We start from the raw sequence: 23,325 nt of genomic DNA, 5'->3' as shown, positions 1-23,325 counted from the left end.
GGGGCAAAGTTCAGTCACATCAAGACAGTCATGGTCCTCACGATCTTCATCATCTGAGTTCGGCAATGGCATAAGTGTAGCAGGATTTAAAACAGAACACCACCTTAGGGTCACATTCTACGCAGCAAGAATAACCTGCTCGTAGCGTGTGAGTCTGTTTTTTGTCAGGTGCTGTGTCTTAGTTCTCGTCATCAACTGTTCAACAGAAGGCGATACATACACAATCAGCGGATGACCCATGACAATGCTTTCACATCTCTCAAAGCTGACATCCATTGCAGCAACGGATTTGAGACAGCCGGGCAACACTGATGCTACTGGATCTAAAGTAACTGAGAAACAGGCAACTGGTCTACGGACACTTCTATGACTGAGTCAGAACTAACAATGCGCAACCTTCTCTCTCACAGCAGAACAATGAAAAAGGCTTGTTGTAGTCAGGCATTCCCAGAGCCGGAGCACGACACATGCCGTCTCTCAACTCCAGGAATGAAACCAGACAATCATGGTCCCATGGTACCGGATCACTTACATCCTTGTGAGTCAGTCTCTGTAAAGGCTTCAACTTCAGAGAGAAATTGAGAATCCATTGGCGACAATAGCCAACCATTCCCAAGAACATTCTTACCTCTCTCTGAGTGGTAGGTACTGCCATGTTCATGATCGCCTCAATTCGATCTGGTGACACCTTTCTCTTGCCTTTCTCAATTTGATGACCCAAATACTGTACTTCACTCAAGCAGTACTGCAAGTTGTTTGGGGACACCTTGGGTCCATTCTCTGCCAAATGATTCAGTTAGGCACTGGTGTCAACCCAGCAAGCATCCTCAGTCTCTGACGCAATAAGGAGATCGTCAATGGATTGCACCAGAACCGAATTCTGCAGCAACACAAGACTCTCCAAATTCTTTTTCAAGATCTGCTTAAAGATCGATGGACTCTCTGTATACCCCTGAGGGATACAACACCACGTTAACACAAGGTTTTCCAGCCGGAAGGCAAACAAAAATTGGCTTTACTCATGAAGAGTTATCGAGAAGAATGCTTGATGCAAATCAATCACGGTAAACCACTCAGCTTGGCATGGAAACTGGAATAGTATCACTGATGGATTTGGTACCACTAGACAGCATGGAACAACAATTGTGTTGCCCTTTCGCAGGTCTTGCACAATTCAGAATTTCCCGCTTGGTTTCTGTAACCCCATAATGGGTGAGTTGCATGGACTGCCCATTATCTCCTTCAGAATTTCCTGCTTAATCATGGAGTCGATTACAGGTTTGATCCCTGCGATCATTTCCGTTGACAAATTGTACTGTGGTGTTCTCGGGAACTAGACATTCTGCTTAATCTGGATTTTAACTGGCTCGACACCTTTGATTAGCCCAATCTTTTCTCCCGTGAAATCCCAAACATCCAATGAAACGGAATCTCTTAGGTCAAGTGGAAGCTCTTCCACTGTCAACAGAGGGTATATTTCCTTTGTATGTACTTCCACTCCCTTGGGCGTGCAATAGATGGTACAATTCAACTTGCACAAAAGAACACGTCCTAACAGGCAGACTGGATTAGAGTCGCACACCACAAACTGATGTTGGTCTCAAAATTGTCCTATTCTCACAGGAATCGGTTTAGTCAGAGAATTTGTCATTTTATTGTTCGCTACTCCTATGACTTGGATTGATTGTCCCAAGAGGGGTAGGTTAGGGACTACTGCAGATCTCTCAGTAGACCGGGTAGCACCAGTGTCAACCAAGAAGGTGGTAGGGTGACTGTCAACATCCGCCTCCATAAACGGTCCCCTCTAGTCTACCTCCAAGACTGCCCCAAGAGTGCAGTCTTCCTCCCCCCTCAGGCACCGTCATGCCAACGGGTCTGGGCTGTACTCATCAAACCCTTCAAAGAGAGGCATCTGCTGGTACATACGGGTCCCCTGCGGGATCCTCGGGGGTTGCGGGACTTGGACCTGTGGGACACTTGTCCCCCCTTGCATGGATCTAGGTCTCGTTACTGTATTGATAGCTTCAGGCACCTGCACTGCCTCTACCTCTTGTTGCACCTGATTTGCTGAGTTCAACAGACACTCGCGTTTCCAATGTCCAATTTGGTGACAAAGATGACAGGCAGTGGTCTTCTTCAGTGTCAACACATCCACTCCTGTTTTGGGGTCTACAAGTTTCCCCTTCCCCTGACCATGTGCATTCTGATTCCCTCCTTGATTGTTTCGCTGTCTTCTTCCTAGCGTCCCTCCACTGGGCTGAATTTGGAGTCCCTTATCAGCAGTTTGTATTTGAACAATCATCAGCTTGTCCTTCAGCTTCCTGTGTTTCGAATCTACTTCATCACTGCAGTACCTGGCATACCACAGTATTTCATCTACCGGTTTGTTCTGCCAGCAAATCAGATGTTGCTGAAGCATGAGACTAACCTCGGGTCTCAATCCCAGAACAAACTTCGAGACAAACTGTCCCATGTCCTTGGGGTCTAAGGTGTCCAATCCACTATACTGTTTGAAGACTTGTAAGAGCCTTTCATAGTAATCATGCACTGTTTCCTTCGGTTCCTAAACAGTCTGATCTATCTTAATCCAATCAATATCTTGAGGCGAGATTTTAGATTTCAGCCATATAATTACCTGCTCAAACTTTTTCATGACAATAGGTGAAGGACCATTGTAACAGAATCTCGGTCTGGTTCAGAAGTTGGCCAATCAATTGCAACTTTACAAGCTGCCCACAGATCACTTGGTATAACAATGTCAAACAATGTATTCAGGTCGATCCACAACACCTTTGAGATTTTGACAAACTGATCAACCTGCTTGTGCTATATAACAGGTATCTCCCTTCAGCCGAGGGAAATCATTTTTGAATGCTGCCAAGTCACCTCTACTCCAGGGCACATGCACGTACCCTCCATTCTGTACCTGTCAGTAAAGGGTAATTCTCCACTCTTACCATTCCTCCCCCTCCTGGAGGAGGCGTCTCTCCTATGCTTCTTTTAGTGCTTTTTATTTTTTTGGACCACCTTTCTTCCCACTTATCAAGCCTACTCCATGCGCGTATCCCTTTGATCAGTTCTCGGATATGGGCCTTCAACCCTATGACTCTCTTCTCTTCCAGTTCCTGATCACTATACTGCAATCTGTGATTTCCCTGCAACATCTTTGTTTTGAACATGTCCACTTCATACCTTTTTGCTAGTTAGGTCAATTTCTCGTGTGCAGACCTTGCTTTGAGAGTTACGTCCTTCGCTACAAACAGTAACTCGTCTGGCTCATAAAGTTCTATTCTTTCTAAAGGCAGATTCCCACTAACTATCTCGTCTACTTCTGCCTTCAACCTCACCACATCCAACATTTTTGCCCTTATAGCAACTTTCAATGTCCCTCGACTCGATGTGCCACTCAACTCTTCGTTCCCACTGCTCTGATCTTCACACCTGTTCGCTTCTGCTTTGTTCCTAAAAACGGATCGACCTCTTGAGTGCTCCCGATCCCAGTCTCCTTGCATTCTGTCACACTGGTTTCTTACTGGTGGCTCCCACATTCTTAGATCTGATCTGGACTCAGCCAGAGGGCTTGGTCTTTCTAATCTCACATTCACTTGTCCTCTAGAGGAATTTGCAGTGGCTGGCAATGGTGTACTCGATTCTATAGGTCTCGAAGGATGAGCTATTCCACTCACTGTTCTATTCCCTCCATGGGTAATCCCTTCTCATATTGCTGACTGCATCGAGCTCCCCTCTCTCACCTGATCCAGGTTATTCACAGACACTATGGGTCCAATGGTGACTGGCACCGTAAGAGCATCCGGTAACCTTGCAGTACCGTTAGCCTCAGTACTTGCTGTTGTCTGTATCCTCATCACTTCTGTTCCTGTTGCAATTTTTCACCACTACTCTCGTATGGGTTTGGATCTGCAAAATCCCCAGTCCCCTCTTTTGGTACTGACTTTCCCTCCTCTGAATCTGGATTATATGGAGGTGGTCTCTCTGACAGTAGCCTCTCTAGAAAGCCATCATCTGGGTCACTATCATCTTCTTCTGTACTCTTCTTTTGCGTGTCCCCCACCTTCACCATCAACAGGAACAGTCTATCTCCCTCAATCGTCTCCACCCTCCATCTTTTCTCCAATGCATCCCATCGCGCCTCCTGAAATGCTCTGATCGACTTCTTCACCCTTTCTTGACTTCTGTCTCTTTTACTGTCATATGCTGCTCTTATCCATGCGTGCAATGCCTCAAACTGCGTCAGTCTAGGCAAAGGTCGCAATGAGGCCATCACTGTTTTCAACTGATACAACACCTCCAATCTGAAGGTGCCATAGCGTGGAAAAAACATTTCAGTCATTCTATGCCAATTCTCAAGTCACAGTATATTATGCAAACCCACACTCATAGCCATGTAATTAGCCGGGGTATCCTAAGGCAGAGCATCTTCCCCTCCCCGAGTAACCACCGCACTATCTCCTCTACACGTCTCGTAAAACTTTCAAACATTTCATGGTAAAATCAACTTAAATCGGCCCTTACACACATCGTTTCCCTCTACTTCTTGATGTCAATCCACAAATACCAGCGCAGCTTTACCCCAACCGACCTATCGTAGCGTGGCACCTTCTGACATCACTCTTCCTCCGCCAGCAGCAGTTCCTCTCCTTAATAATTTGTTTCTCACTCTTTCACGCGTCTCTTTCACACTCTGAAATAACCGTCTGTCCCCCAAACGACTGTACGATCACTTCTCTGACAGTCTGTCCAGCAAACGACCGGGCAGTCTCGCAAAATTGTCAACCTCAACTCTGACAATCGTCTGTCCATGAAACGACCGGACAACTGCCTCGGACTTGATTGATAGTAACCAAACACTCAATATTCCACATATTGTAACCCATGACCTGCGTCGTTTACTCACACACTGGCACGCACATTTTCCTATCTCAGGTGGGTCAGTCCATGACGTCTCAAGACTCCCACAATCTCTGGTCAATCAATGTCAACTTTGGGTGTCTTCTACACCACAATCTCTTATCCTGGGATATCAAAATGAAATCTCACGGACCGCGCACGCTCACAGTCCGATACCACAATCGCTCGACTCTCACACCAACTCCGCAAGACATCACACAATCAACACACAACACCGCAATCTGTTCATACTCATACTCATACTCACTCTCCCATGAACTGCTGCTTCCGCCGCACCGTTACTCTCCGTTAGTTTCCATCAACGCCGTTCTTCTGCTCACAATCCACTGGATCACCATCACTCGGGTTTTATGGGGACTCAATAGTAACCTACCCTAATCTAGATCTCCCCTTACTGCAGAGATAACCATCCTCCGCTACCTACTGATAACGCCAGGTTCTTATCTTATCTTATTAACTCTTACCACCTATAAGAATCGTCAGATCAACTGGCTCTTTTTATCTGCTGTGAAGTGTAAAGGGAAGAAATCAATTCATTTAGACAAACCAATAGCCAATCAATACTGACTCTGAAGGATCACTAACTCTGAGTTAAGTTTTAGGGAGTTTATTTCAAAGCCAAAAATAACTGGACATACAAGCACCTCATGACGAGGTTAAGAAAATACATGGGAACTAATACAAAGTTTAATCTACGTAGCACCCTAACTCGATGAAGCATAAAAAGAACAATGAACTATAAAATTATCAAGCAAAAGATAACTGCTCCAATATCTAAATCAGTCTTCATGGATACCTATGAAGAAATTGATTAGTCTGCCCCTACTCTACCACTAAGGTGACATCCCTACTTAGTTTTTCCCAAGGCAAGATCGGAGAAAGTGTCAGCTCGTGAAGACTTCCTAAGAAGCACACTCACGTTGAAGGGGTCAGTAGCCAAAGCTACAGCATCATTCTAAGTCTTCTCCCTCTGTATCAGTCCCTTCCACTTGCCCTCTAACGCCTCACTGTTTCATCTCCTAACTCTTGCCTCGGGCACTGTCCCTAATACGAAATGCACAACATAGAAGATACGCCTTTGTTCCACCTCTTCTGGCTGGACACCTCCTGGAGGTAACTTTCCATCGAAACCTGTAAGGCATCCAATAACGGTTAGAATGTCCTTGAGTCCCAGGCTCTCTCAGCACCAAAAGTATTGGCTTCTCATTATCTGCATTCCTGGAGACTCTTGTAGCAAATGCTCCTCCATACGTAACTCCTAAAACAAAAGGTTAGTCTTAGCTAACGAGGACGATGTCCTTGCACCTACAACAGAAGCTTGAGAACGAGAAAACCTTCCACTCACAGAAATCTGCTGACTACCTCCAAATGAGAGCTCTCCCAGGGAAAGTACATTTTGGGCCTGCGATTTTCAGCTAACAAAAGGAAAGAATAGGCCTTTCATTACAATACATGAATCTTCGATCGGCCTTCGCACATTATAAATCACACGTTAATAAACATTGCATTTACAAGCATTATTTTCATTACATTCAATATATATGTAATCATTTCTACACGTGCGATCTTTAATATGGTGCACGTTTAAATCACAGGGATTACATTGCATACAAATTCATTCATTAGGCACTGTTATGTTATGTTAAAACGGGTCTTTTATAGCGCACGGCTACTCCGAGGAGTGTCCCGGCGCTTTAGCAAAAACCCGTGAGGTAAAACAGGGTAGATGGAGCAGCCAAAGATTACTGAGAGAAAAGCCATGTTTTCAGCTCTTTTCGGAAGGTCAGCAAGTTATTGACTTTCCTCAAGGAGACGGGTAGAGCATTCCAACATTGGGGTGCCAGATGACGGAAAGAGCGACCTCCAATTCTAGCCCGTTTGATGGAAGGGACAGTGGCCATGGACAAAAAAGTAGATCTCAGAGTTCTGCTAGGAACATAGAAGGCCAAACGCTTCCTGATGTAAGTAGGCCCTATCAGATGGAGTGCCTTAAAGGCAAGGGTTAATGCCTTAAAGGTGATCCTTTTGGACATCGAGAGCCAATGCAGCTTTCTCAGCAGCTCAGATGCCCTCGCTCTCCACTGCAGACCATAAATGGCTCTAGCAGCGGAATTCTGCACAATCTGCAGGCGTGAAAGAAGAAATTTAGGCAGCCCCAGATAGAGCACATTCGCATAATCAAGGCGAGAGCCTATCAATGCCTGAACACTTATCTTTCTGTGGTGAAAAGACAGCAGTGGAAGAAACTTACGAAGCTTCTTCAGGATACCAAAGCATTTACCCACGAGGCCAAGGATCTGAGGTCTGAAAGAGAGACCATCATCAATCTGAAAGCCTAGATTTTTTACAGTAGACGAAGCAGCTGCCGGAGGAAACATATCGGCAGGCCACCATGTCTTCCAACTGGGGTCCGGGGGGCATCCAAAAAAGAGCAATTCCGATTTGTCGGAATTACATTTCAGACTGTGCTGCTGAAACCAGTCGAAAACGGCCCCCAGACAGTCTCTGATCCGTAAGCCATCAAAGTCAGAGCCCTTTGCACAGGTAAAGAGGAGCTGGGTGTCGTCAGCATAAGATATAATCTGGGCACCGAACGCCTCCGCCACTACCGCCAGAGGAGCCATATAGATATTAAAAAGAGTGGGGCTTAAAATGGAGCCCTGAGGCACTCCGACTTCCAAAGACGGCATCTCGGAGGAAAAGGGGGGTGCCCAGACTGTTTGCCGTCGGCCGGTCAGAAATGATCTGAACCAGTTTAGCACCGTTCCCCGAAGTCCAATCTCCCAGAGTCTTGAAAGGAGACCGTCGTGGGGAACGGTGTCAAAGGCTGCCGACAGATCCAGCAATACCAGGATGGCCTTTCCTCCAGTGTCTAAAACCTCCCTAATGGCATCGGTGATTTCAAGAAGAGCGGTCTCCGTGCTCCTATTCGCTCGAAAACCCGATTGGGTATCATGCAGAATATTATTGCTCTCGATGAAGGTAGAAAGAGAGGCATGCACATGTTTCTCAACCACTTTTGCCAGAGCAGGGAGGAGGGAGATAGGCCTATAGTTGGAATGGATTAAAGGGTCCAGATTGGGCTTTTTGACTAGCGGCAGGATGAGGGCGTGCTTCCAAGCTTGGGGGACTACTCCAGTGCTCAAGGATCTATTTAGCACTGGATTGAGCAAGAAATTCAAGGCAGGCGCTACTCGTCCAAGACATTTAGCAGGGCAGGGATCCTGCGGGGAGCCGGATTTCAGCTGGGAGAGGAGATCTAGTGAGGCTGCGGGTAGTAAAGGCGAGAATTCGGATAAAAAAAGACCTTCCACCCCCCCGGGTGGAGACAGAGCCGATCTAGTCTCGGGTGTGGATGCAAGGCTCACAGGGGGAAAAGTACCTTGAATGGATTTGATTTTAGTCGTAAAGAAGATTGCGAGTTGGGCAACCCAGGATTCAGTGTGAGAATGTGAGGGCAGGATAGAAGTAGGGGAGACAAACTCCTTAACGATGCGAAAGACTTCTTTACTTATGTTTTCAGCATCGTCAATCCTTTTTTCGAAATAGACTTTTTTTTCAGCCATAATATGGCTGTGATACAGCTTGATAGCTTCCCTATATTTCATTTTGTCCCCGGAATCGTACAAGCGGCGCCATGCCCTTTCGGCTTTCTTACACTCACGTCGCATCTCACCAAGAGAGGGAGTGAACCATGGGGCAGAAACGCGGCGACAAGGTTTGCTAGATGTTTTCTCGGGAGCTAGCTCCTCAAATCTGTCCACAAGCCACCTCTGTATCAAATCCAGATCTTCCTCTAAACTACCGGTTGGCTGACAGGGGTGGAGAGATAGAGCGTGTGTCAGCATTTCAGAGGTCACCTGATGAAAAGGCCGTGTCATCCCTCTAGAGCATTTCAGCGGTCTTATGGAAGACACGGTGGTAGAGGGGATATGAAAATTTATTAAATAGTGGTCAGACCACAGTACCGGGGCCAGGGGAAGCATATTAATGACACTGGTGGAAAGAACTTGATCAAGAGTATGGCCTTTGTTATGAGTTGGAGCAGAGATATACGGTAACAAACCTAGAGGGGCTGTAATATCCCACAATTTACCGACGTCTGCATTGCTGCTCGTATCCATATGAAGATTGAAGTCACCCAGCAGGATGCAATGCTCAGATTTTACGCAAAGTACAGAGAGCGCAGCGTTCAATTCCTCAAAAAAAAGACCTAACGGGCCCGGTGCTCTATATATTAAAAGCCCAACACAGGCTTGGTGAGGAGACAGGGAAAGGGTGAAACCAAGAGATTCACATCCCGCGATGTTATTAATCTGAAAAGTCGCACAGGGAAAACGCTTGTCGACCACCATAGCCACCCCACCACCTCTACCTGTGGTCCTGTCAGACCTGATGATGATATATTCTGCAGGAATAGCATTGACTAGATCAGGGCCGGAGTACTCTCCCAGCCAGGTCTCTGTTAGAAAGAGACAGAGCGGCTTAGACTCCGAAAGCAGATTGAAAACATCCAGAGAATGTCTGCTAAGGGATCTGGTATTAAGGAGGAAGCAGGAGTGGTAAGTGGGCAGACTCGTGGGAGATACTGCTGTGCGTTTGACCAGACGCCAGCCGCAACCGGGGCAGCTCTTCTTCAATGCCCGTAAAGAGAGAAGCTCAGCAGAGGAGTAGAGGCGCATATTGGCAGAACAATCTGAGAGCACCGCAAGAAGGAAAGGGCTACGTCCACCCCGTCCGCCGTCCGGGACGCTGACGGGCGCAGACGGGCTTTCCTTAGGCGCTCCTTTGGCGCGAGAGAGGCGCGTCCACCCCGCGCGTCCACTGCGTGGAGAGAGAAGCCTCTAAATTTATAGTCGTGCAGGGGAGGTGTAAGGAGAGCCGCACCGCTGGTCCGCCGACCGGCGTGCTAAGACTCCTCCCAAGATGGCCGCTGTTTTTGTCCCCGAGAGCCCAACAGCACCTCGTAAACCGGACAAGTGAGGGAATGGGAAAAAAAGGCAGACCCCACCGTGGCGCTGTTGCCACCCAGCGACCACGGAGAAGAAACAAAAGAAAAAGCGCTTAGATAGCGAGAGGGATGCACCCGGCTTTCCGCCTCAGGTGTAGAAACAGAAAAGGACTCAGTCGGTAAGAAAATGCTGTAGAAGAGCACCAAACACCGCTAATAACAGTTGCACTTGCACACAAAAGAAGCGGTGACAGCACTCACAATCAGCGCGTAAGTACACAGGCAGCGCCAAGAGAAAGATAGTGCCGCGCGCTAAGAGTCAGTGCACAATGAATTTTTTAAAAAATAGATACAGTACTCAAAACACACTGCGTTATATGCCAATGAATTAAAAATGCACAAAGTAATAGTTTTTTTTTAAAAAGTGCCAGAGACAATAGACAGTTACATTTTAAAATCATGCACTCTTTTGACTAACATGCATTACATTTATAACATTGTATTCACATTTTATTATTACATTTACTCCTCTAATGATCATCTGTTAATACAACATAGGCTACATATGTGGGTGCAGACTATACGCGATTATGAGGCACCCCTACAATTTTCAGAACAACATGGCGCTCTATCAGTTAAAGCAAGAGTTGTGAAAGGTCGTGCAGCAGTCATAAGGGGGCGTTTGGGCCACATAGTGTCAAGGGTGATGGATCCAGGCCAGACCTCACCGGAAGAAAGACCTAGGCTAGTCACTTCTTACCTGAAGGTGCTATTACCATAGGTGATTTTAAGGTCACCCATGCTGAGCGAATGCTGCTATTCTCTTACTTAAAGAGCTGTGGTAGTTAAGTTGCCCGACATGCCGAGAAGACCCATGAGTAGAGCATGAGAAACGCTTTGACATTTTTGGTCAAGGATACTGAAACATGAGGCCAGTATTGAATCTATTATGGGCTGCATGAGGATCAGAACAAGTAGTTGTTCTCATTAGTAAATCCGCTGGCTAAAAAAACATGGCCCACATTTGCAAATCAGAGCAGTTTTGGACTTCTAAAGCCATGCTGTAAGGATGACTGGCAAGGTACTGAAGGCTGCATGCAGTTGTGCTTGCGGCAGATTGTAGAATTATCAGGGACATTGACAGTAAAAATTGGGCCCACCAGACCATAAAATAGGCCCACACACCGACCTGTCAGACCAACCCTCTGGCACTGCCATATTGCCCTATAGGACTGTCCGAACCTGATGACAATATTCAGAGGCACAACTCGATACCTTTGGTTCACACTCTTTCTTTCACATACTTTATGTCATGCAGACAGCAGCCTGATTTGGAAACACCACATGGATTATTTTGTTAAATGTTGCAAATTTGAGTTGAAATAGCTTTGAAATTCATTTAACCATAAATATCTCAGTAGTGGCCACGTACACTGTATATATGACTTTTTAGTACTCTGTGGATGTAATGATTTAAAATTGTTTTCAATGATCTTGGGTTGAATAACATCAGTTTTCCTATTTGCTTTGTTATTAGAGAAGTAGCCCAGGTCCAATTTAACTTGACTTTTGTTGGTGGTATATTCAACGCAATTTTATTCTAAAGTGCTAGTATTTGAGTATGATTGATATTTCCAACTGTACACAATACGCAACTAATTCTGTAGGTAAGAGTGACTAAGTTGGGGTATTTTCTTCTGTGCTGACATATGCATGATGGAGTCCCCTTATCATCTTTTCTGGAATTACAGACACAGCTAGGTTTAGGAGCCCTGGTCTAAGCCAGATATAAAGATGTTAGGTATGAATATTTCTCCAGGGGAGTTTGTTCAGGGAACCTGACACTTGTTCAACCTAGACAAAAAGAACCAAACACATGCTCATTACACTATCACTACCAACATACATGCACATTCAGATCAAATAAACAAATTGATCAAAAGGAATTCTGAACGGAAACAAGTTTATTCGCCGCATCTGGAAAAAGGTGGTTGAAGCATTAACACTGTAAATCTTTAAAGTACTAGAAAAGCTAGTTAGCACCATTTAAAACAAAAGATTTTTCTAAACCGTAGAATCTAGACCCATTGGCGCTCATGTGTTGTGTCTTAGGGCCTCATTACAATGTTGGGCGGAAAGCCTACACCGTCAGTCGGAATCTTCTAAACTGCTTCAGAACCCTTCCAACCAACTCAGTCACTGTACAATCAACCGATTACGATGTTTGAGGTCGGATTGTAAACCGCACGGTCTTTCTGAATCGGCCCCCTTCATACAGATGCCTCTGGTTGAGCACCGAGGGGAACGTAAGGGACCCCCCTCTAATACCCTGCTCTGTGTGGCAGGCACTGTGTGGTGCCTGTGACAGGGTGCATGGTTTTCCGCAAACACCCCATTTCCCCATAGGAGCCTGTGTTGTTGGGTGGAATATGGGCTCGTATAGAGATCAATGGGACTCCGACCGAACAGTGTTTGGCCGCATCATAATCGGTCGAGTGGAACCGCCAACTGCGAGTCGGTCGGTTCCGGAATTCGAGACGGTAACGGCGGAAAGTTTCTGCCCAACATCGTAATGAGGCCCTTAGTTGTAAAATGCCTCTTGATGGTGAATGAGGAAACTTGTAGCTTCACATGAAATATCACTAAAGGCTATTTGTGGTTGATGGAGATCTTTTGGAGCTGTTACCTCAAGTTAGAAGAGAATGGGTTGTGCAGTAAGTGGTAGCACATCCTGGTGCACGATTAGCCAATAACAAATTGGCACATAAGTGGCTTCGGAGTCAAAGATGGGTTTTTGACAGGTTGCCAGTCTTGCTTTACTTTTGCTGCTGGACTACAGGGCTACAGGGCTCCTTGTTCTAGAAGGAGACAAAGAGAAATGTGGCTGGTGTTAGGGTTCAAACAGTAGATGCTAGACATTGTTCCCTAGCCTTCCTCTAAGTGCTCACACAGATCAAATGGGGCAGACTTCTATGGACTTCCTGGCTGAATCAAAAGTATCAAAGCATAGGTTCACTAGTTACCTTGGGCTTGCAGAACTAACTCCTCCTTTCGCTGGTTCTCCTTAAATAGGAACGACTAACTCAAAACGTGTGTATGCTCCTTTGTCCTATTGTGAATGGCCTTTCCACCATTTGAAGAACAAGGCTTTCCTCTTGGGATCATTCTAACAAGAAAGAGGAAGTGAGAATAACCGTTTTAATGTATCTCGTGCCTCTGGTTCCTCTCTGTGCAGAAGCACAAAGGGATCATCAGATACTGCAGTTGCAGGCTCCATAGGCAAACCACCTCTGGTCCTCAGGATGAAAGAGGTCTCAGATGTAGAGAGTGAACCACAAGCCAAGGACATTCTGTATATTCTCAGGCAGCTGGCTGAAGGTTGAACAGATCACAACCTGAGGAAAAGAACACTAGGGGCGGGGGCCCATAGCTTCACTGGAGCTGTGGGAGTACCCGACATGAACTGGGAAGGGAGAGATAGACTCCCATGCATTGTTCTCCATGTAGGCACTATTGACCTGTCTTTACCAATGGGGCATACATGCACTACAAACCTGGCTTTGGAAAGCTGCCAAATCAGCTCTAAATAGTAATGTACAGTACCCCCTATATTTTCCTCCCCTACAAAGAGCAGGAGTGCTACCTGGTCACCACTTCTCAAAGGCCTACCTAGGCTAGTTGGCCAGTATAGGTGCCTGTGGAAAATGCCTCCTGCACTCACCCTCAGAACCTTCTAAATGGACTAAACCTGGGTGAAGCCTTAGAGCCGAATGTGTAATGGCGCTACCCTAGACGCAAGGAGGGCATGTGTTTGGCTATCGTTTTGAGTACCTGTGGCTTTTCATGGCAATAGGAAGTGCCTGTGATATGACAGAGGGCCTAGTAGAAAGGAGTGGCCTTGCTCTGTCATACCCCATGTGGTGACCTCACTTTCACAGATTCATCAAGAGTCAACAACATGACGGTTCCGTAGCAGGATCCCCATATACAGTGATGTCGAAATCCCAAACTAGTAAGGGGACTAGGACCTCCCCCCCCAAAGACATAAACCGCCTTTCATAACCACAGTGAGGGCCTACAGAATTTGAAACACAATGGTCACAGTCAAGTTTGGCCTGAAATTAGGGAAACACGGAAATTTGAGTTTAAGTGAATACCTTTGTTTTAATCCTTTCACAACTTTTATTTTTACATTATTCACAGGTGTGTCTTATCTATGACTCCGGGCTGTTTTGAGGCTCTGTAACAATAGTTTTCATTTGCTCCAATCTCCGTGATCGTACAGAGGACATCATTAGGCATTCCAGCTCCTCCTTTCCCTTTGGAAATGCACCCGCGTTGCAGCGCCTTACTTTCCTGTCCATGATTAGTCGGGGGTTGTTTTGCAGGGTATACATCAGCCACCATTTTATTCTGAACTTCTTTCCTTTGCAAGCCTCAAGGACATCTGTAGGGAAGAACCAAAGAAGGGGGTTTGTATTGCGTTTTATAGCACTAAATCAAAGGGTCAGAAATATTCACGTAATTTAGTGCACGATTTGAAATATGTGGTTTGCACCAAATAAGCTACTGAGTTCATGCGTGCTAACAGAACCACCTTATAGTTTATTACAAATAATGAAGTAGGTTAAAGAAATAAAAGGTAACATTTATGAGGGTTTTAAAATACAAAAATTAAAAAGGCAAAATAGGGAACATGAAGCATAAAAAGCACTAAGGCGTAAGACAGGAAGAATAGAAGGTAAAAATGAAAAAATAGCTGAAAATATGAATGATTAGATACATTAAGGGTACTAAATATCAAGGGCAAACTACGTGACATAAAAAGTAGGGGTGGGTGGATCTGATGGAATTACAGATGACAGAATTCCATAAGGCTATATAAACTCTCAGCGAGGTTCATCGGAGTTACGCAAACGGGAGTTAGGCCCTTCATGCTGATTTTTATCACAGGGTGCTCATTCCGTGATGAAAAATCAGCGTGAATGGCACCACGTGGCATGTCAGAGGGCACTGCTTCACCAGTTGATTTTCCTACCACTCGAGAGGCTACATTTTCTACTCAAGTTGCAGCTTTCTGACCGCGACCTCCTGCAACCGGGTATATGCTCTCAACGGGAGACAAAGGGGACACAATGAATCCAAGTAGGTTGTGGGTGCGTAAATTAAAGAGCAGCGCTCAGTGAATTAGGCAGTGGTGGCGGGTTGAGTCCAATTAATATATGCACAAGATCTCAAATAACGGGAGCCGGAATTAATCCAAGCACAGTAAGGGACGCATAAAGCTGAGAGCATATACCCATTGGAATTAACCCACTGCCACTCCACCTTATTTGCCGATTGTTGCCCTCCATTGCACTCGCCTGCTGTTCCTCCCTCCACGCACTTTTCATTCCTGACTTTCCCTCACCCTGGATTGCTGCTTCACGTTTCTTTGCCCCTGACTGCAAGACGTATAGGATTTACTTTTCCTTCAGCCCCTTCATTGAATACTTTCAGAGCACCTTTAATTAAATTATGTAACCATCGTCCTGATGATGACCTTAAGTTAGAAAGGTCGAAACGCCGTCAACTCTACAACCCATTTGTGGCTTTTCCATAGGTCTCCACAAACAATTGAATTATGTTTTTGTGATATTAAATAATTTGTCTGACCTTCATTGATTACTTTATTATTTCTTTGCGCCGCCTTACATTGCTTTTCTTTATCACTTGTGTCACTGCGCCGTTTATTCACCACAACACTTTCAGTGCACAATTGATTGTTATGGTTAATGCAATTTAGTTGTAATTCTGTGCTTCTATATGCAAATAACAATATTGTCACCTTCCTTTGGGCTCCCTTGTTTTCTTCCCTGTGCTATGTGATTGATACATTGTCCAATCAGTACCCCTGCTTGGTTTACCTGTTGAGACATTGTTTCATTGTTATAATAAATTACCCAGCCTCAACTGGGTTAACGGGTTTACTCCTGTACCTTTTTGCGTACGATAGCTGGCTGTAGATTTTTCCAAAGATTTTCTATGATGATGTCAGGTTTGGTGTGTTATAGTGGTGATGTTAACTTGGTACCCTGAAATGAAGCAATCAAAGCCTTGTTACTGAATTCCACATTAATTTCTTCTACAATTAGAGAAGTGGCTGAGCCAATACCTTCATTGTCACTTGTAAATGCTGTCACTGGAGAATGGACATCTATCTGCTTATCTAGAAACGTATAACATCTTGGATCCCACACAAACAGGTGTTAGGAAGGGGAGCAGTACTGAGACTGCTTTACTTGCTGCCACTGAAAAGTTAAGGAGCATTCTAGACAGGGGTGGCACAGCCTTCTTGATCATGTTAGATCAAAGCATAGCATTTGATACCTTTTCGCACACCACTCTTATCAAGAGGTTAAAAGAAGTGGGAATTGAGGACTGTTCTTCAAAATTGGCTTACAGCCTTTTTGGCAGACAGACGTTTTATGGTATGTTTGGTGTGCCTCGGAGCGAACAGACATTCACGGACGCTACGCTGCTCTAGGGGGAAGGCTGCTGCCTTGCTCAGCTCTGGGACTGCGAGGGCCAAGGGGCCCTGCACCAATCAGATCCGCCTCACCTGGTTGCTCTTCCCGTTGCCGCCTCCTAGCATCAATCAACTGCTCGCGGCCCCCGCTTCGCGGGAGCCGCTCGCCGGCCCTGACAGCATAAAATCCTGGTTGGGTCTTCATTCTTGTTGTGTGCCTCGGAGCGAACAGACATTCACGGACGCTACGCTGCTCTAGGGGGAAGGCTGCTGCCTTGCTCAGCTCTGGGACTGCGAGGACCAAGGGGCCCTGCGCCAATCAGATCCGCCTCACCTGGTTGCTCTTCCCGTTGCCGCCTCCTTGTTAACGGCCCTCGTTATTAACAGCTCATTTTAGTAACGCGCTAGCGGTACGCGCACGGGCCGTTGACCGGGGCGAAGACCGGGCAAAGAGCGGGCCGTTTGTGGCCGTTCGTGGTCGGTTGAGGACGGGGCGGGCCACCCCCCTGAAAAAGGGTCTCTCCCGACGAGTTATAAACATTGTTGCTATCGTGAGTACATGTTTCACTGCTGATTGGTGGACTGCCTTATTCAGTATTTGTTGTTTATACTTAGCATACCAATAATTAATCGTGATTTAGATATATACATTTATTGTTTCTTTTTAATCCCAGAGGTTCTTTCTTTTATTCTTATTGGATACCCCCCCTATTGCTTGTCTGCCCTGCCCTAAACATGACCTCTTTAAGGTCTGGTAGGAAGGTGGCGCGGGGTAGCTTAGGGGGTCAAGTAACAGGGACTCTCGACAATTTTATCACAAGAGCTGCTCGTGTTCTCGAACACGAGATTTTATTAACTGAAAAAAGATTGTCCCTCGAATTGTCCGCCAAACGATCATCTCTCGGTAATATTATGACAGCCGTCTCGCCCGAAAACAGCCAGCCCCAACCAATCCCCAACATGCTATGTAATACCCCACAAGTACCCTCGGACACACCTGCTCATTGTCCATTGGTTGTCTTGCACGAGATAATTAGCACTCCCGAGCCCAGTGGTGATTCAACTATTGTTAGCACCAGCCTCCCACAGTCTTTATCTGACCAACTACCTACTGAAGCATTGACTCAGGCCCACAAGTCTAGGCTTATTCCGAGTAAAAGAAAACGTATGGGAGCTCCTCCCAAGGGGAAACGTGCAAAAACCTCAAAAGCATCCAAATCACTCAAATCCGCAAACATTTGTGACGCTTCCAACTCCACCATGTCTGATAGTTCCCTCTTGGAAACTGGAAGTCCGAGGTCTCTGCACCCTCCTACCCTCCAACCCAATGCTGACTCCACCTCCCCTGATTTTCTCAAGCCTGTAGAGAAGTTATTTAAATCCCTTCTCCTTCCTTTATTAGAGAGAGTTATCCGACTCTCCACCTCGCTTGAGAAGATAGAGGGTATGGTACTCACTAACACGTCTCTGTTGGAGAAGATTGCAGTGTCTCCTATTTGTCCCAAGATCCCTTCGAATCTTGATAAAGTTGACAAAATTAGGCCTGGTTCCACTGCTAATGTATTTATGGCCAGAGCACCGCCCAATATCCCAGCTCTTAACGATCAGGCTGTGGAAGTACCCGGCCCTCATGTCAATATTGATGTCCCGAAAGAACCAGGTTGCACTATTAACACTGCTACCAATTCGAATAATATCTCTACCAGTAAGCCCAACTTAGAGGATGTTGACCCCTTTCAAAAATTCCCATGTATTAACCTTCCACCCGAGTCCCAACCATATACAGTTATAATGGCTGGTGTTCCTCGGCTCCTACAGGCAAAGCCCGAGTCTCATAGCGAGCTGAAGAACAAAGTCACACATTGGTTAAATGGTAACAGGCCTTTACCTGCTAGACTACGGGCTGAAATTTTGACTGTTCGCAGGGTTTGTTGGTTGGGCACTAGAGCTAAACAAGTGGAGGGTGATTGTGTGATTATAAATTTTCGTGACCCAAGGGTGGTGAGCCATATTCGCTCTTTTCCTAACATCTCGAGAGCGACAGGCATATCCACTATGGACTTGTCATATTTCTATCCCCACAACCCCCTCGCATCAACATGTGATACGTCCACTGTTTGGGAAAGGGTTAACAGGAGCTCTCACCGACTGACAAGACCGGACTTTTATCTCCCACTGACAAATTTCTATGCCCCCCTGAACTCTCTAGATGGGGTTGATTGACAGTCACCAAACAAGAAAAATTTGGGCAATGTGCGTAAGGTCTGTCCCGGTCCAGACATCTCGGGGTTAACAGGGAGAGGTGACTTAAGGGGGGCACAAGTAGGTCTGGGTACCTTGTTTCCCAGTACCTCGCCCATTCTACCAACCAGCCCATCCCTCATCCCTATTGATCCCTGTCCCCCGAGAGTGAGTGCAAGGGCCCCAATAACATTGCAACCCATCCAGCTATTATGGGCCCCGCCCCCGTTTCCCCGTGTATTACTCCATCTAGTTCTCTCCCCCTGACTTTGGTCTCGTGGAATGTTGCGGGTCTAAGTAGTAGGGTAACCTCGGAAGACTGGTCAGTCTGGGCAAATACCCATGATATCCTGGTTTTCCAGGAAACCTGGGCTGTGGATCCCATCTATTTTTCCGGGTATGTAAATTTCTCCAAGGGGGCCACTCGTGGCACCAGGGGCCGTCCGTCTGGCGGCCTCTGTATATGGGTTAAGCAAACTCTTGGGTACTCCCCTAAAGAATTGGTCATTGACAGCCTCGATTTATTGATCATCTCTTTGCAACACCACGATGAACCCGAATTTCTGATTATAAATGTCTATAATAGAGGCCTCCCAGGTGGACGTGGTACTAATACCTTCCTACAACTGGATGGGTTTTTGGACACTATTAATACAGGCACTAATGTCCTCATTGTGGGTGATCTAAATCGCTGTTTCGAACCCCTGCTCTTTGCCTCCGATTCACTTACATGGGAGGTGGACGCGATTCTAAATATCCCTCCTCTCGATCTTCCACCTATCAAGAGGTGGACCGAGTCTGTCACCCAGTGGATGGGTTTATGTATGGAGCGGGGTTTCAGGGCTGCCAATGGGCGGACCGCCTCTGATAAGGGTGGAAAGATGACTTTTTCTGATGGCCGACGTTGTAATAGCAGAATTGACTATGCCCTTGTTAAAGTGGAGTTTTGGTCCACATTATGCGATATGGTGGTTTTTGACCGCCCCGAGAGTGACCATAACCCATTGGTTTTGAGTCTCTCACTTTGTCCAGCATATAGAATCAAACCCTCTGAAATAGTGACTGCAGAAGCCGTCTTATCTAATGATCAACGGCGAGTATGCTGGGACAAGGTTGCTGTTGATAGTGCGCTATTATCAGAGATCGGCTTCAAGGTCTCCTGTGCTTTGGACGATTTACAGTCTCTCCAGAGCACTGAGGATGTTGTTGGTAAAGCCACACTTGTACATGACCACCTATTCTCTGACCTTAAATCTCTTTTTTCTAAACCTTGTAAGGCAAAGAAATCTATTATCTTAAAACCATCTACCTGGTACAATAAAGCATGCCGAGACTCATATAGCAAATTAAAACTTGCTATTACCATCAAAGATCCGGTTAATATCAGATTGGCTAGAAAAGATTATAACAAGGCCAAAGTTAAGGCCAAACAAGAGTGGGACAACGATCACTGGAACGACCTTCTGGCTGCCAGTAAACACCGGAATCTAACCTCGTTTTGGCACATTGTTAAGTGGGGCAATTCACAGAACAGCCAGGTCCCAACTAACCATGTACCTCCGGATGCCTGGGTGACGCACTTTGAATCCCAGTTCTCGGATCCCTCACAGGTTGAGGGGCCTGCCCTAGTAACATACAGGGACTTGTCCACCTCCCCGACCTTAACCTTCGACTGTGTTGAGGTAGAAAAGGCCTTAAGTAAGGTTCCAAGTGATAAAGCACCGGGTATGGATTGTGTTCCCACGGACCTTTTTAAATCTGACCTTGGGAATTGGGTGCCTTATATTGTACATTTTGCTAATGTCATAGTCAGAGGGGCCGACATTCCTGATTCTTGGGGGGGGGCTGAGATTCTCCCTATTTTTAAGAAAGGAGACCGCTCCTGCCCGGGGAACTACCGCCCGATAAGTCTAATTGACTCTGTCCAGAAAATCATCGCTAGAATGATCCTGGCAAGAATCCAGACCTGGATTGAGCGGGAGGATATCATCTCTCCTTTGCAAGCCGGTTTCAGACCGTGTACCAGCACCATCGACCAGGCTTTCAAGTTCCAATTGATTGTCTGGAAAACGGTTTATCTGTGTGGTGGCACACTATATGCTGCATTTGTAGATCTTCGGTCAGCATTTGACTTAGTCAATAGGACTAAACTCTGGAGTGTATTGGCGGAGCAAGGGATCCCAGTTGATCTCCTGAATATCATCATTAGGCTCCATGATAATAACTTTGCACAAGTTCATTGGGGGAAACAGGGCCAGGTTACAGATAGATTTAGGGTCAATAGGGGTGTCAGGCAGGGGTGCGTCCTTGCGCCCACTCTGTTTTTACTGTTTATTAACAGAGTTGTCCAGTATTTTTCTTCCACTTCTACGGACGCCCCAACGTTGGGTGGTATTAAAATTCCACTCCTTATGTTTGCCGATGACACCCTACTCCTTTCCCAGACTTTGTCTGGATTACAGGTGGCTCTGAATGTTTTTACCAACTTTTGCTCTGATTTTGACCTGTCTGTTAACGTGTCCAAAACCAAATATATGGTTTTTAACAAAGGGAGAGGTGTGAAGGGCCAAGTCTCCATGGACAACGTCTTGCTCGAACGAACTAATGTCATGACCTATCTGGGGGTAGTATTTGAAAACAAGCTGGATTGGAGGCCGCAAATTGATGTTCTAACTCTTAAATTCGCCCAGCTTTCTGGTTGCCTAGTTAAAGAACAAAAGCAATCCCAGTCGAGAATGATAGGCCCCCCCATTAAAATCTTTAATGTTAGGATAAACTCGGCGATCCTTTACGGCGCCGAACTTTGGGGTTTTGCCGATCTCTCTCCCCTGGTTAAGGCACAACATAAATTTCTCAGAATGCTCACGGGCCTTCCTTGTTCTACCCCAGTAAAACCGCTCCTGTTGGATCTTGGCTGTCACTCTTTTGATGACATTGCTAGGTTCAAGACATTGGCTTTCTGGAGGCGATTATGGACAGTCCCCGAGTTAGGCCTCTATGCCAAGGTATTTCTTGACGTTCGATCCATCTTGGGGGCTGGTAACATCCCTTGGTTTAGACAGACTAAACAACTCCTGGACTCCATGGGGTTGGGTATTCTCTGGACCGACCCGGCCAATAACCCCTTTCCCTCCAAGAAAGATTTTAAGGGCCTTTATTGGACAATGGTCCAGCAAAATCATCTAATCTCAGCTTCTGCAGAGTCCTTGACAGGCAGGTTCTTGGCTCATAAAAAAATCCCTCATCTTGAGGCGTACTGGGATATCATCACCAGACCTCGAGACAGGAAACTCTACCACCAATTTAGAGTAGGCACTCTTCCGACTAATTCTTTTACAAAAAAATGGAAGGGTGTTTCCTGTGATTCTTGTAAAAGGTGTACTGACTGTGTTGATTCTGTTGGTCATATCTTTTTTGTCTGCCCCGCTTATGCTGCACCCCGAGCTAAATGGCTCAAACCAACATGTCGTACCTTGAGAACAAGACAAGGGTCATAAGCACTTTTAATTTTGCGTTTTGACCCTAGTGAATTTGCTGCTATTGCTGTTGCTAAATTTTTGGCTTGGGTTTGGTACATTAGAAACAAGAGGCATTAGGTTACCGTAATTTACCTATATGATTATTTTTTAGTGTGTTTTCCTGGATTTGTTATTATCATGTATTCTGTTTTATTTTTTCTTTGTATTGTAACTGTCTTTTATGATGAAATACATCGATAATAAAGACTAATGAATGAATGGAATGGGTATGTTTGGAAGTCTTTTCTTTTGATGTTTTTTCATTTACCTGTGGGGTGCCTCAGGGATCCTCCCTTAGTCCCACGCTTTTCAATATTTAGGTCAGCCACCTGGCAGAGATCATTCGGTCATTTGCCCTGTACCTAGTATCGTATGCGGAAGACACAAATATTATTATGGCATTCAATCCGATCCGTAATCATACCCAGCCCCTGCCTGGCCAATGCTTAACAAAGGTCACTGAATGGATAGCTGTTAATTTGCTTAATCTGAATGACTGAAAATCTGAAGTCATGATTACGGGAAACAACCCCTCAAAATGGTTAGAAATAGATTGGCCAGAGCAATTAGGTGATTGTCCCAAACCAACACAGGCCTTAGAGAGCCTTATAGAGCCTGGGTTTCTGGATTGATGACAGGCTAGATTGGAAATTCAGGCCCGCAAACTCTCAGGAGTCAGTTGGTATCCTTAGAAGAAATGTCTTAAATGGCTTCCTCTGTCTACAAAGAGAGTGATGGGTCAGAGTATAGCCTGTTCTAGGCTAGACTATAGTAACAGCCTGTACATTTGAAGTCCTTACTATGTTATTAAAAGACTACAGGTAGTCCAGAAAGCCGCTGCCGGAGTTTTATGCAAAATACCCAAATATCAGTCAGAGAGTCTGGCGCTGGCAGCCTTACATTGGCTGCCTGTATAAAAGAGGATTCAATTAAAAACTCTGTGTATAACTCACAATATAATTCATGGCAACAGCCCTTCGATCATCTCAAAATTGATCTCCCCTTATACTCCCACATGAACACTTTGGTCACTCTCTCATGGTCATCTTAATGTCCCTGAGATCATTATGCTCTCACATGAACACTTAGGTCACTTTCTTATGGACTTCTGAAAGTCCCTGTGATCAAATCTCTTGCATCAGTGCAAGCATGTGTTGTGGCAATACCCATAAAAATCT

At 45.7% G+C, this 23,325-nt stretch overlaps 1 protein-coding gene across 1 annotated transcript in view; it reads right to left on the bottom strand.

Annotated features, from left to right (window-relative positions):
- Positions 1–13,132: 13,132 nt before the first annotated feature.
- LOC146860197 (stimulated by retinoic acid gene 6 protein-like) overlaps positions 13,133–23,325 on the bottom strand; it is a 425,550-nt gene continuing 415,357 nt past the window's right edge. Inside the window, exon 18 of the mRNA XM_085646323.1 lies at positions 13,133–14,327. Coding sequence (XP_085502449.1) covers positions 14,095–14,327 — 233 coding nt within the window. The 3' untranslated portion in view covers positions 13,133–14,094. The remainder of the gene's footprint in view (positions 14,328–23,325) is intronic.

Source organism: Triturus cristatus, chromosome 3_1 (assembly GCF_964204655.1).
Source record: "Triturus cristatus chromosome 3_1, aTriCri1.1, whole genome shotgun sequence".
Taxonomy (NCBI): domain Eukaryota; kingdom Metazoa; phylum Chordata; class Amphibia; order Caudata; family Salamandridae; genus Triturus; species Triturus cristatus.
This window is presented reverse-complemented; position numbering and strand designations above follow the sequence as displayed.